General features: G+C 41.1%; 1 protein-coding gene across 22 annotated transcripts in view; it reads left to right on the forward strand.

Annotated features, from left to right (window-relative positions):
* Positions 1 to 14245, forward strand: part of SOX5 (SRY-box transcription factor 5) — a 660386-nt gene extending 646141 nt beyond the window's left edge. For all 22 annotated transcript variants that reach the window (XM_076342769.1, XM_076342759.1, XM_076342734.1 and 19 more), the window contains 2 exons: positions 4832 to 5048; positions 8431 to 14245. In XM_076342769.1, coding sequence (XP_076198884.1) covers positions 4832 to 5048; positions 8431 to 8734 — 521 coding nt within the window. In that variant the 3' untranslated portion in view covers positions 8735 to 14245. The remainder of the gene's footprint in view (positions 1 to 4831; positions 5049 to 8430) is intronic.
* The last annotated feature ends 237 nt before the right edge of the window (positions 14246 to 14482 follow it).

Raw genomic sequence — 14482 nt, forward strand, 5'->3', positions numbered from 1 at the left:
CTGGTTGACATTTTAAAGGGCTTCTAAGCATTTTATAATACCCTAAAATCTGGTTTTAATAAGCCATTCTGCTGAAATTGTTAACATAAGGAATCACCTTTTACTATTTGGCGCTAGATCAGGGAGATATGGGGACATCTTTTTCTGATTAGATATACAGTAGTTGGAGTAAAATGTGCAAATTCATTACAGATCCTGTTGAGGTGACAGACAGTATAGCTGACTCCAAACTCTTTCTGTTTTGCTGCCAGATACGGGGAAAAGCAAGGTCTGAAGCAGTAAGAGATGATGTTTCTATTTCTTTCCAGCATCACATTTAATTTTTTTATTCCACCTATGCAATGGAGAGGGATGTCCTGACGTCTTCTTTCTTGACAGAAACGTTAGAAAGGTCTTCCCTCAATTGCAAAAGGCCAGTCTTTTGAAGTCAGCAGGGAGCTCTCTGTTAACTGAGGTAGGGTGAGCAGCTAGAAGCTTACAGTTCAGCCAGGTATTAGGGTCTCTTTATTAGAAAGCCACAATTCTTCCTTACCATTTTTTTAGCAGCACTGCTACACATTGAGGTCAGAGAGCTCGTTGTCATGGAGTAGCTTAGATGGAGTTGTTACCGATCGAGGGTCACTTTTATAGTAAAATGAGAGGAGGTGCCCTTCTCACCACTAGAATTCTCTAGGGATTATGTTTGACACTGTGGTATTATGTTTTGAGCATAAAAATTAGATACATGGATTTGTCACTAAATTCATCTGTGCATACGTTTGTCATCCATCTGTTCATTGCAACTTAAACTTGTGGATAAAGATTTTTTTTTAGAAAATTGTTAAAAAAGTGCTAAAATGGGTCTGCTGGACCCTATCAATTTAATAATGCATTGTTCAGATATTTTTGTAAATATTTTAATTAATTTCACTGAGAAATCTACATAAAGAGATTAGGAAAAGATGAAGTTAGATACTACCTTCAGAAGTTCTCCCGTGGATGTGCAAGTGTGTGAATACAAACCTATACACATACCTATACATCATACAAGTGTTTGTGTATGTGAGGGTATTTTTTAAGCCTAAAATCAGCCTGATTCAGATACTCAGACTGAAAAATGTCAGTCCAGTGGACTAAAAGTTAGGCAGTATTACAAACAGCTGAAAATTCTTGTCAGAGAAACTTGGCTTAAAAACAGCGGTAAGCAGAGCTCCTAACCCCACCTAGTGCATACGCGTGTGCGCCCAAGCACAAGTGCCGGGGCACGCATGGGGGCATTTTTCTTCTGCCCTGGACTCAAACAGCTGGCCCTCTACAGCCGTCTTCACAGTCATCGTGTGGGCACAGCTCTAACTGCCCTAGCTCACTTTGGGGGTAGGAGCCATGTTTGGTGCTGCAAAGTCTTACAGTTTTCTCATTTATTTTCTAAGTACCTCAGCCACCAGATCAGGGAGAATTGTGCGAGAATCCTGCTTGTCAGTATGTATGCATCCAGGGAGGGAACGGGTTCTTGTTTTCATAGTCAGGGAGAAAAGCCTTGCATACTTGACCCGCTCAAAGCTTTCTAACACAGATGGTGAGCAGAAAGCTCACCCAAGAATGTAAATCTTCCCTTAAAAAGAAAGATTTTTCAAGATTCTTCAATCACACCTTGTTTGGGCTTGGGCTTGGCACTGTGCATAGGTACCCATGCCTGCCTGCGTGTGTTTATAGACACGTAAAACAATGGCAGATACAGCTATTACAAATATACTTTGTCTAAACACAAGGTATTTTTAACCAGTTTTAGTATGTTGATTGACGATACTCATTCATAGCTTAGCTTGCCTGTGGGTGCAAATTCATAGATCAGAGTTACATATTCTTCAAACTTTCAAATTTCCAGATTAAGACCAATCAGAGAGCTAGCTGGATTTTGTATATTACTAAGAAAATAAGTGAAAATGATAAAACATAAAAACCAAGGGTTTATCATCAGAAAATGTGCCCTTTTTCAAAGTTTATTTTGACAGCATTGTTTGTTTAATTATTTATGATACTTCAAAACATACTAGTAAATTATATTTAGTATATTTTGTAAAAATGGTAAAGTCATAGTAAGAGGAGGTATCACTGCAGAAGGCAGCTATTAAAAATTTGCTAGGAAGAGAGGTGAGACTGCCAGGATTTTTGTTGTATTGAGTTTGCAGCTTAGGAAGGAAAAACATAACGAATGACATTTATGTATAAATATTGTATGTGTAACTGTATGTATAAATATTATGCATCAAAATTTCAGTTTTTATGGCCCTGATCCTGCAAAGACTTATGTGTTTGCCTAACTTCACCCACTATTTACAGATCTTTTCACATGAGGGGGTAGGAATCTGCCTGCCCAGATCTGACTGTAGGATTGCAGCAAGTGAGCTAGCACAGCAAAAGAGGAATTGTGCTGGGATAGAACATTTTCGTGGCAATTTTGCAACAACTGATTTTAATTTCTACCTTTCTGTCTGTCCATCTGTCTCAAAATATATCTGAGTTCCTACATTGCAGGTCCCCTCACAGCATGTAAAGCAAACGTCAAGATTTGTTTAAAGACTGAGGTTTTCAACTTTATTATTCACAAATAAAACCTGATTCATCAGCAGGCAATGGGGCTGGGGCTGTTTTTCTAAGCCGCTGGGACTACAGCAGGTCTGTGATTAGAGGACTCTAGATTTAGACTAACTTTTACGATTTTCTTCATATGCTAAAACGCCAGCATGCCAGTGTCTACGAGGTAGAATTTGAAAGTAGACTACATCTGGGCATCTTCCAGTAGAGCTCATACGCTTTACCCTGAATTCTTAACATCGTTCAACGCAGGCCCTATCTATGTTTCCATCTTACGCAGCGTTAATAGGTGTTAAGTGGTTTGGAGTCTCCACATGTTTATCACTGTGTCATTTAGCCCAAAATCTAGGAGGTACTACGTGTGGAAAGTTGGTGTCACTTTCTCTAGTCATTCTCTTTGCCAGAAAAAGCTTGGAATAATTTCTCTGCAGCAGACAAAGCTGCTGACCAGGATTCTGGCCGCAGAGGTTTGCTGCCCTGTGTAGCACAGAGCCCTGCCACAGATCCCCGTGCACAGACACTACCTCTGTTTGACATATGAAGTGCCATGCAGGTGTTTTAGTCCAAATCCTAGAAACCGTCTAGTCATGCTAATGTGGTGCTGCGCCTAAGCTAATAACAATGTAGTTAAACTGTTTCCCATTCCAGAACTAGCTGGAGGATCTCTGCATGTTACGTATTGTAAACATCATAAAAAATGATGGCTTTGACTCCAAAGTAATGTTTGCTAAGAAAGGAATGTCCATTGCTCCTCTTCAGAACAAAGACATCATTATTTACGAATCGGTTATCTCTAGGTGTGAGGGCAGGCTGTAGCAGCCTGTTAGCCCTTCGCTCCAGAAGCCCAAACTGCAGCTTGGAATAAAGATTCAAAGAGCAATGGAGAAAATGGTGTCAATAACCAGAAGGGGCCTTTCTAGAGGGAACCAAACTGTTTTCTTTCCTGGGAAGGGATAACTGTGCTCTCTATATTGCGAGTCTTAGGGGCACGTTGAGCTAAGACCAGCCTGAGTAATAGCATGAGCTAAGTACGGTATGAGTAACCATAAAAAATGAAGAACAAGAGGAAGTCAAGTATGACATATGACATTATGAACCCATTAAATTGAGAAACTATTCAACCTTTTTTTCCAATGGGAAAATTTACTATTTTCCGATAAAGTTTTCCTTCTAGGCCACATGTTTCATAGCTTGGACCATTCCTGTTATTTGAAATGTATCTTACCCTCAAGCACTTCTATAGTTCATGGAAAAATAAAATAGGATAACTGATTCAGAAATTTTACTTCCTGCTTCCATATTATGTCCTTTAAGAAATACTAGTTTATAAATTTCAGGAGGTATTTGAAAACAATTGTAAAGTCTTCATTATTTCCCTAGCTCAAATATCCACACTAACATAGGCAGAGTGTCAGAAACAAGGCTGCCAGCAGTGAAGCCATAGTGTGGCTCCATGGAAAGGTGTGCCAGTATCCCAGTGCTCTTCCCTTCATGACACATACTAAATTCTTTACGTTGGAGCTGGCAGTGTTCACCAGGACTTGGTCTTGGAGTTAAAAACCCCACTGAGACTACGGGATAGTTTATAGCTTTTAGAGGCATTGCTTCAGGGTCTTTGCAGGCTCCTATACCCAGCAACATAGCATTTATGATCAGTTCATATTCTGCTTCTCACAAACCTGGAAGCTAGAAAGATACGGCATTTGTCATGAAAGACTAAGCTGTAGACACGTGCATATCCAGCGTTTATGCCTTGATCCAGCCGTGGTGGAGCACAGCGACTAGATCGCAGCACATGGGAGTGGTGCCTTGTCTAGAACGGGAGGTGAAAACAGGCCCATGACCAAAGGAAAGTGGGGGGGACGTAGCAGAGCAGACCCTGTGTATCTAAGGGGTCTTTGGCCATTCCACTAAAATACACTGTCTTGTTTTCTAAAACAAAGTGTCAGGGATTGCTCATTATCAGGATGATGGTTTTACTTCCCACCTGAAAGACATTATAAAGTAGATAACTTTCAGTAAAATACTGAGTCCAAACTTCCAGTATCATCTCTCTCTGCCTCTTGGCCATACCCAAGAGGTTTACCAATCAAATACAAACAAGACCTGACCCCTGTCTAGAAGCTCTGACAGATTCCCAGCCCAAAGCAATATGACCGTAGGTATCTTGTTCTGGGTGACCTACTTGTTTCTCTGCCTTTCAGTGTTTGTGGGTGAGTAGAATCTCATTTCTCATGCCTTTTTTTTTTTGTGACAGGATCTCGCTGGAAAGCTATGACAAACCTAGAGAAGCAGCCATACTATGAGGAGCAGGCCCGACTCAGCAAACAGCACCTGGAGAAATACCCAGACTACAAATACAAGCCAAGGCCGAAGCGTACCTGCCTTGTAGATGGCAAAAAATTACGCATTGGCGAGTACAAGGCTATCATGCGCAACAGACGCCAGGAGATGAGGCAGTATTTTAATGTTGGGTATGGGACCTTTAAAAACTACTGCTTATTTCAGAAAAAAAAAATTTCAGGGAGAATTCTTAATTCAGTGTGGTAAATATTATATTTTATTGGCAAGAACATTATATATTGCTAACAGAATATGAAGCTTATACTTTAAAACACTTTCTATGTGTTCCAGGAGGAAGTTAGGCAGTTAGGGATTTTTTTGTTGGCTCTGCTATATACTCATCTTACGGCTTCGGCCAACTGTCTCATTTCCACTCTGATCGTGCAAAAGAAAAAAAGAAAAGCTTAAGATTTTCCAATGAAACGTAAGTCTTCTAATAAAGCCTTATAAGTATTACTTTATTTTGAGGCCTCAGAGACTATATCTGAATGAATTTATGGTAGTGCCTCTTGATCCAAAAGCCAAAAATACAAGTTTGCATTCAGTATGATCTGTGGCAAGTGGTCTGCAAAAGGACTGCTGAACATACTGAACTTGAGCTGGAATATGGACTTGACTCAGTTAATTCATACCAGGCGTGAAGTTGTCTGCATTGTTCATCGTGAGGGCATTTGTCATACTAGGGAGTGTCTTCCAGTACAGTAAGCTAAATGCTTTGTGTTGAGCATAAATTTCAAGAAGACTGGTTCTGATAAACAGCTAATAGATCAGCTTGATATGGTTAGATTAAAATCTGCCTAGAAAACTAGCATGTATTTTCCTTCTGCAAAGACTCCTTGGTTTTGGTTGCAGCAGATCAAAAGAATCGGAAGTAATCAAATATTCTGCAGTATTTCTGTATTCACTTCAGAAAATTAAAAGCTACATGGTGGTCTTAAAAAAAGCAAAACCAGCAACAAGAACGACCCTCAAATAATGGAATTTGTGTTCTGTTTCGTCTGAAATTGGAATCATTTTAATATTAACTGAGTTGCGCATCTCTCTAGTTAACGGCTAGAAGTAGCAATAAAGGAGAGGATATCTGTCCAGCAACTGTTAAGTGTCATCAGACTGTGTTTTAAACAGCTACAGTGTGCATTGTTATAATAAGCCGCTCAGCAGAGAAATTTGAGCTGCTTAACCCTGTGGCGCTGGCAGGTCCAGTGATCCCAATGGTAAGCAGTGAAACAAACACAGGGAAGTCAGCCAACATTTGGCATCAAGAGATTAAAAAAAGAGGAGGGGGGCCTTCTGGAAAAAGAATAGGTGGCAACAGAGCCCCCAAAACACTGCTTATCTGGTTAACACGCATGCTTCATCATGGGAAAAAAAAATAACCTTGTAACATTCTGCATATTATTTAGCTTTCCAAACAAGGCTGACATTGAAATCAAGACATTTCAGGAGATGATTTGCACTGGGACATTAGAGCACAGAACCTGGGGTGAAATCTTTATAGAAGTTACTGACAAAGTGGCCGATGACTGCAGTGGGGTCAGTGTTTGATGCTGGCGGTCACGGCACGACAGTTGCATTCCTGGTTTTAGTTGCCCATCTGCTGCATCACCCAGTACAGGTCATTTAGGGCTAAACTTCTAGACACCAGTCCAGCTCCTGCCTGGGCACCAAAAGAAGTGATTGGGTTTACAAGAGTTGTGGCTGTGCCAGCTGCTGGGACATGCTGAAAGCCTGTCTGAAGGCATCACGATGGGAAGGACTGGGCATTCTTTGCAACTCTTGTACTTAATTCTTCTATGTCTCAGTGTCCTCATCTGTAATGGTGGTAGGGTAAGCTCACCTCACTGTACTGCTGAGAGCCCTAATACGTTCGTATCTGAGGACTGCTTTGAGATCCTCTGGAGTGGACATCCTCTAGAAGTGGAAAAATACTATTCTTAAATTATTTAATATTTGAAAAGCACTCTGAAAAGCACCATTTAAGTGCAAAGTGTCCCTATTGTTAAATATTAAAAGCAATTTAAGTGTGCTGAATCTTGTTACAGAAATGCTGACTCCAGAAAACAAAGCCTTCCTATTGAATTAAGAATAAAATGCAAATTAGATCCGCTCCCTACTTCAAGAGCTATATCTTCAGCTGACACAACTTCTACTTGTTTCAGAAACACGAAATAAGGACTGTACGGAGGGAGGCCTCACTCAAATGGCAGGCAGGAAGTATCTGAAAATGCAGCAAGCAATTCCAAACAAATGTAAAGCTGTTTGGCAGAGGAAAGTCTTTCAGGATCACTGTACTGTGCAAGGCTTACTGTACAGCCAGGGCACAGGCAGGCAGGGGAACAGGGGAGGGTTTCATTCTTAATTAAGAATGTTCATCTCAAGAGACTCTGCCCTGTCTCCTGTGGCAAGGCTTTTCAGTGCAGATGGACACACCGCTGATGACATTACAATGTGCAGCATGTACTGAAGAGTATTACTGCAATGGAATTACTTCATGCAGCAAGGAAACAAAAGGAGCATGAATTTTAAACCTCTAGGCTTGTTGGGACCCTGAAGCTTCTCAGGGAAACAAACACTGGTATAACACAGCTAGTGTTCTTGATGCAAAGGGAATTTCTATGGCCTGGAATAATTCTTCTTTCATTACTGCAGACAGGTTTCCAAGGCTTAGACGCCGTATAAAGGCATCCTGTAGAGGATTTTCTCAAATGCTCATGTTGCTTGCTTGCTTTTTATTTATTTTTAAATAATGCATGCTTCTGTTTTAAGTCTGCCTTTTCCCAATTTTATCCACCTTCCTTCAAAGGTTCTGCTTTTCACAAGTGCCGCTCACTGCGGAAACTATCACCTTCCAGTGGGAGGCCCTTAGTGATCATCCTATAAACCCATGTTGGCCCCAGAAGGCCCACTGTTCCTCTCCCTAATAATGGCCAGTTCTCTGAGTGAATGTGGAGTAAACATTGCCTCTTTGGAGAGACCTGCCTTGCTTTCTTCTCATCCACTGGTACTTTCCTACAGCACCTCCCCATTCCTCTGCAAACTACCTCGCCCTCACCGTGTCTCTCCTCTTGGCAATGTGTTACTTTTATGTCTAGTCCTGCCAGCAGCTTGGATTATTTAAAAGGAAGATTTTCAAAATACATGTTTTTTAAGTTGGACCGCAATTGAAAGGATGTTTATTTTTGGCTGGCAGCTCATGGGACACCCAGTTTACCCAGTAAAGAAGTTTGCATCACAAGCAAGCAAGCTGAAGCTGTGTAGTTCAGGTACAGCTACAGATGTGTACAGAGATTGGGTTTTCTTATCCAGTGAGGTTGGTTTGGGCTTGATGTTCATTTCAAGAGCATCAGTTGGTGAGTCTGGGATATTGATACAAGGTTGTCTTGCATGGGCCATCCAGGAGCTTCCTCTGCATGCCCAAGAGCATATGCTATGGGCTTGCAAAGTGCTGTTGTACTTGCCCTCCTTTTACTCCTTCCAGTATTCAAACGTCCTTTTACTTTTTCTCCACGGCAGGCAACAAGCACAGATTCCCATTGCCACCGCGGGCGTAGTTTACCCAGGAGCCATTGCCATGGCAGGAATGCCTTCCCCACATCTGCCCTCTGAGCACTCGAGCGTGTCCAGCAGCCCGGAGCCCGGGATGCCCGTCATCCAGAGCACTTACGGCATCAAAGGCGAGGAGCCTCATATCAAGGAAGAGATGCAGACCGATGACGTCAATGGAGAAATCTACGATGAATACGATGAGGAAGAGGATGACCCCGATGCGGACTATGGCAGTGACAGTGAAAATCACATTGCGGGGCAAGCCAACTGATCAGGGTCCAAATATCTCGTGACCTACAGGACTTCGAGGAGAAAAGTAAAAATAAATAAAGCCCCATCTGGTTTATCCTTGCCAGTGGCCAAGCACATTAACTTTCTCATACACTGACTGTTACTTTAACTGTTAGTCTTAACTAGTTGGGACATCAGCTGACTAATAGACATCAGCCTGCATCAGAAGAAAAAAGGCTCAGAAGAAAGGAAACAAAGACAACGACGACAACAACAACAGAATGATATAAGCTATGGGTAAAATAATGCCAGTAATTCAGCTGCTATACCCAAGCACTGAAGTCTTACCCGTCGACCTTTTATTATTATTATTTTTTTTTCAAATAAACTTTATGGCTGTTTGTTCTACAATGTTCTAGAAATTCTCACTCAGGTACACAGTGCCAACAAGTGGCTTGTGAATGTGTTTTGTTGTTTTGTGCTACAGTTTAAAGAGAAATAATTTTTTTTTTTTTTGGTAATGCACCTGACAGGAAAGAAAAAAGATAAAATTCCTTTGACCCCCTCTGTCTCCTCCTCCTCCTCCTCCTCCTCCCTGGCAAATCTGGGTCAGAAGTGTGTGTGCGTGTGTGTGTGCGTGTGTGCCTGTGCGCGTGGCTGGCAAGGAAGGAAGTGGGGAGTCTGTTTCTGTTAACCCCAACAAGCAATTATTTCCTTTCAAGAGAGGACTTCTCTTCATCAGTTGCACACCATACTGAGTCTTTGAGCAAGTGCCAAATTTGTACTAAAGCGCTGAACTAGTCCAATTTGCTTTTTTTTTTTGGTTGGTCTCTTCTTGCTTTGTTTTTCGTTTGCTTTTCTTTTGCTTCCTGCTCTGTCTTAAGTTAGGACAGTGTTGTATCTTAGACAATCCCTTGAAGAACGTGATATACCAGCAGCTGGTGAGATTAGACGTATATTTTTGGTTTTGGTTTTGCTTTTTAAAGGAAACTGTAGGTGCCGTTCTCAGGTGAAAAAAGAGAGAGAGAGACGTAAGAAATTTAGAGAAAAAATATTTTATGATCTTGGATTTCCATGTGTGCGTGTTTATGGTACTAATAAGAATAATATTGGACTATTGTGAACAAAAAGCATGTTCCAGAATGAAGTCCCGCACCCTCCAAATGACTTGGTCTGTAAGGAGCCTTTGCTTTTAATTTACACTTCAAGTGGCAGCATATACAACATAAAAAAGGCTTGTCCAAAATGTGATTTGTTGAGCACTGGACGGGGCAACTGGAAATGTTACCTCCTCGCTGAGCGTGATTAGGTTACCGTGATGTCCAGTTTTAATGAACTTGTACCTTCAGGGTGGCTGAGTACTGATCTCTGATTCAAAAGGTGATTTTTTTTTAACTGACATTTTTTTCTCCTTTGCACTTGCAGAAATCCATTTTTATCAGTGGGATGTTTGTGTAGGAAGGAAGACTAATAGCTATGAAGAGATTTCCATATTCAAAGTGGGCATGTAAGAACCTGAACCTTTGCGGTGCCGAGTTTCCCTAGCTGCTGCCTCTCACAAGTGAAAAATTGTTCTCCTGGGCTAAAATATTTTCAGCGTTGTTCTAGAGCCCTTAGATATGTTGCTTGGGCAGTTTTGCCTTCCTTGGGCAACAGCGACCAGGTGAGGAAGGTGGATTTACACAAGCGTAATCCTGAGCAGTTAGCCTTTTGTATTTCCAATAAGGTAACTGAATGTTACGCTTTATTTCAGAAAAAAGAATGTAAATACAAGTGAATCGAAGAGTCTCTTTTCATCTCCTCACTCTGATCTTCCTGTAGAAGGAGAGGACCCAGGTTCGTGTAGCAAGACAGAAGTATTAGATCTAAACCAACCAGCCAACCAACCAAAAAGGTTACCTCTAATTTCAAACAGCAGCTATCCAGGAGCTCCTCTCCGGCCTGGGAAGCAAAGTCTTAGGACTGTACTGAGGCAAAAGTCTTCCTCTGAGTCGGTTTTCTAACTGAGGATACCACCTTTATGTTCATGTTGCTCCCTGGTAAACTCCTACTCCTAGAGGGAGACTCATTGCTATCGTTATCACTTTTACCTCGTAAAAATAGCCCTGTGCGTCTTAGTGCCAGTGAGATCCCAGCCCAAGCATTCACCAGAACCCTGGTCTTCAGTACTCGGCAACATTGATTTTGCAAATGGTCCCTTAAACAGGCAAATTTAGCCCTTGGTGCAATCCGCCATTTAAGTCCAGGTGCAGGATGAAAGGAGGAGAGACTGGGAAGGAGGATGGGGGGGTGTCTGTCTTTGCCTCTTGAAATCCCACTTGAAGTGTAACTTGACCTCTGCAGACCTTGTGCAAAGCCAACAAGCAAATGTCATTGAAGACTTAGGACAATACTCCGACGAGCGGTTTGGACGTGTGATAGTTTTACCCTGCAACATCTGTTTTATTTTTCTCCTGTTTTTCCTTTTTTGATTTCCACCTCTGCCTCGAAAAATTCTTTTCTATTTTCTCTCTCTCAGAAGATTTGCTCTGAAGTTACGCTTGGAGTAGCTGATCATATCCTCCATGTCAGAGAGGGTTCCTTTTGTTTGTATTTTATGACTGTGTTGGGTTTTTTTTTCAGTTGAACTGCCTCTTCTTGCTAGTGTTGTAATGGTAATTATAATAATAATAATAATAATGGTCAGCTGTTCCCAGATTAGTAAATTATGTATAATTTATTTTATCCCCCCCCTTTTTTAACTTTATTTTATTCTGTTCTAATTTGGCAGTGCAGCAAATGAAGCTGTTAGGCTATTTAAAATGGATATCCCTCCCCACCTTGCCTTTTTATATATATATAAATATATATATATACATATGAAAACAAATCGCTTCTTCTTCTGCTCACACCATTCCTCTTTCTTTTATTTTAATTTTGGCCCCAGCCATGTCAACTTCTGATGTTTATTATGATGGAGTGAATTAATGGGAGTGTTGTTTTCAATCTTAATTAACTTCTGCTCTCTCATCACTCATTTTAGTTATTTAATTACACCAGTCATCTAGAGCCAATTTTTTGGAAGCACTCTGTTTGGATAAGAAGGAAAAAAAAAATAGACAATTGTTTTTATATCATTATTATGTACAATGTGAAAACAGATATTTGCTCCTTTTTTTTTTTAACTTTTAAATTTGTTCCCTGTCTTTGTGAACAAATTACTTCTGACTCTTGTGGGTTCACCTCACATTTGCTGGATGCTTGATTTCCACCACGTTATAGAGACTCTCTGCTTTAATTGTGTCACTTCGGGCTACCAGAATACTTTGTTTTAGCTCCAGGTGGGTGCCACTGCGGCAGGCGTGATTGGAGCGAGTCTTAGACGCGTGGGCTGGAAAGCCGGCCTCGGGGAAGTCAGTGGGGAAAGAGGCCCCTTGGCTTCAGCGGGACCGAATTTCAGCCCCGAACTACGGGCTGCGCTGCAGGAGACACTCCTCCTGGAGGTAGCCCCGTCTCCGTGGGCAGGGTCGGTCCCGCGCTGGAGGAGCGCCTGTGCCGGGGCTGCAGGACCGAGCTCGGCTCTCGGCAGCGGACAGCGCGACAGAGCCCTTCTCCGGGAGTGCTCTGCTTTGCTCACCGCCTTGGCCTGGACTAGGGCTCAGGTGAACGGTAGTTTTGTTACCGTACACGTTTCCATCTGAGAGACTACGCTAGAGCCTGGGGTTCGGTCAGGCTTTTCGAATGGGTAGCTTTAGCAGACTATCCACGTCCTGCATTTGGATGTTGAAACCGATGCAGCAATGTTAAAAAGAAAAAAGGCAAAAAAAAAAAAAAGGCAAAAAAAAAAAAAAAAAGGCTCTGGGGTCCCAAACCAGCAAAATACTTAACGCCTGTGCTAATGTTTTGTTGGGTCCAAGGATGAGCGCCCATATATCCTTCGGCAGTAGAAGACCAGATTTGAAAATGAGGCCCTGTTTGTCCCTCTTTAATTTCTTAGGAAAAAAACAAAACAAAGCAAAACATACATACATAAAAAGATCTTCTTGTCTTGTTTCTTTTTTTTCCTGGGTTCTGTGCCCTGGAGCATGTAGAAAAACCAGGTTAGAAGAGATTAGGATCGTATTAACCTAAAAGCGCATCGAGGCCCTAATGCCGAGGCGGGCTTCGTTCCCCTCCTCCCTGGGAACCTGGCGAGCGAGGATGGTCTTGGGGAGCTGCCGGGGGGGGGGCGTGCAGGCCATCTCCTCCTAAATCGGGGGAGCTGCTTACGCCGTGAGTCTCGCGAGCTTACAAAAGAACAACACCAGCAGTGGGGAAAAGGGGAAAAGAAAGAAGAAAAAAAACTGAGGCACTTGCTTCTAAGCTCAATTAAATAACACAGAGTATATCCTTTTTCAATTTATTCATGCCTTATATTAGTAAAATAGGATTTTTAAGTGCATTTAACATCTTTATTTAACCGTTCCGCTATATTAATCAGGCCCCCAGAAAAGAACACTAGCTATTATTATAGCGTTTAATTAGTTTTGTAACCAAATCCTCTTATTACAAATGCATATGGAAGAAAGTCTTTCTTCGAAGACATTATTTCAAAGATTTGGTTACTGCAGTAGACTCTCTCTTTAATTAAATCATTTTTTAGAAAGTAAATTGTCTTTAACCTTTTTACAGCACATTTTCAGAGCTTTTTCTTTTTAATCCAAAGAGATGAGCTGTTATTGTCCCCGAAGAAGCCTCTGACATCACGTTCGTAACATCAAAAATAATTATACTCCGTGGAAACGTAGACCTTACTTAGCAAGAATTCATCTGCTAGAATGAATGGCAACTATATGGTATCTCGTACGTTTAAGGGCATGATGTATTCGATAGGAAGTATTTTTGTCTGCCCACTTCTCGATAGAATCATACCTTCAATTTTGCAAAGAACTGTGTGTAATTCACTAGATGTGGATTCAAGTGTATCCTCAATTCACAGGGCATGGGCTGGCTGTTTAGCTTGGTTTATATTTACATTTTTTCAACTTTATCTTAACTTGTCAGTTTCCCAGACTGAAGAACATGTCAAGTTCGTTTTTTCTACTGACTGATTTCTCTACTCCCCAGTGTTTTTGTCACTGGTTTGCTGAAACAGTATTTATATAGCTCCATTGGCTCTAAAGCTCTTACTCCTTCTAACGTTTTGGATTTTACAAGTGAAATGAAAATAGAAAAGAAATAGAGACAATCAAATGCCTGGAGCTTAAAACAAAGTATGTGCAACCTACCATCTCACTTGAAAATTAATAAAAGAAATAATTATGTAAATATAACATAGAGTTATAGATTTATATTTTGTTCATAACACATAGTGTAATATAAGTTGTATATTTTCATGTTTTGGTTTTATGTTATCATTCATGCCACAATAAATAAAAAAAAACAGGAGTTGATGTACTCTTTAAAAAAAATACAATGTGGGTTGCCACCATCCTGGGTTTTTGTTTTTGGTTTTGGTTTTTTGTTTCTTTTGCATTCCCCTTTTTCAGTATTATTGCCCTGCAAGGCACCAATAAAACAGCAAATGTGTTCTTTACCTATACTGTGGTCTGTTTCCCACTTATTATAGCGAAGGGTGTGCTAGTTAATTTTGTTGTCAGGAGAACAGAACACCTGGGCTCAAGGAGCAAAAAAGGAGATTTAGATTCGGCTTTCCAGTCTGCTCCAAAATTCAAGGTTTTCATCAAATCATGGGAAAAAAATTCACCCCGTCTTTAAAATACCAGTATCAAACCAGAAGAAAAAGTTGGTTCCTGAACAATGTAAGACT

Source organism: Aptenodytes patagonicus, chromosome 1 (genome assembly GCF_965638725.1).
Source record: "Aptenodytes patagonicus chromosome 1, bAptPat1.pri.cur, whole genome shotgun sequence".
Taxonomy (NCBI): Eukaryota; Metazoa; Chordata; class Aves; order Sphenisciformes; family Spheniscidae; genus Aptenodytes; species Aptenodytes patagonicus.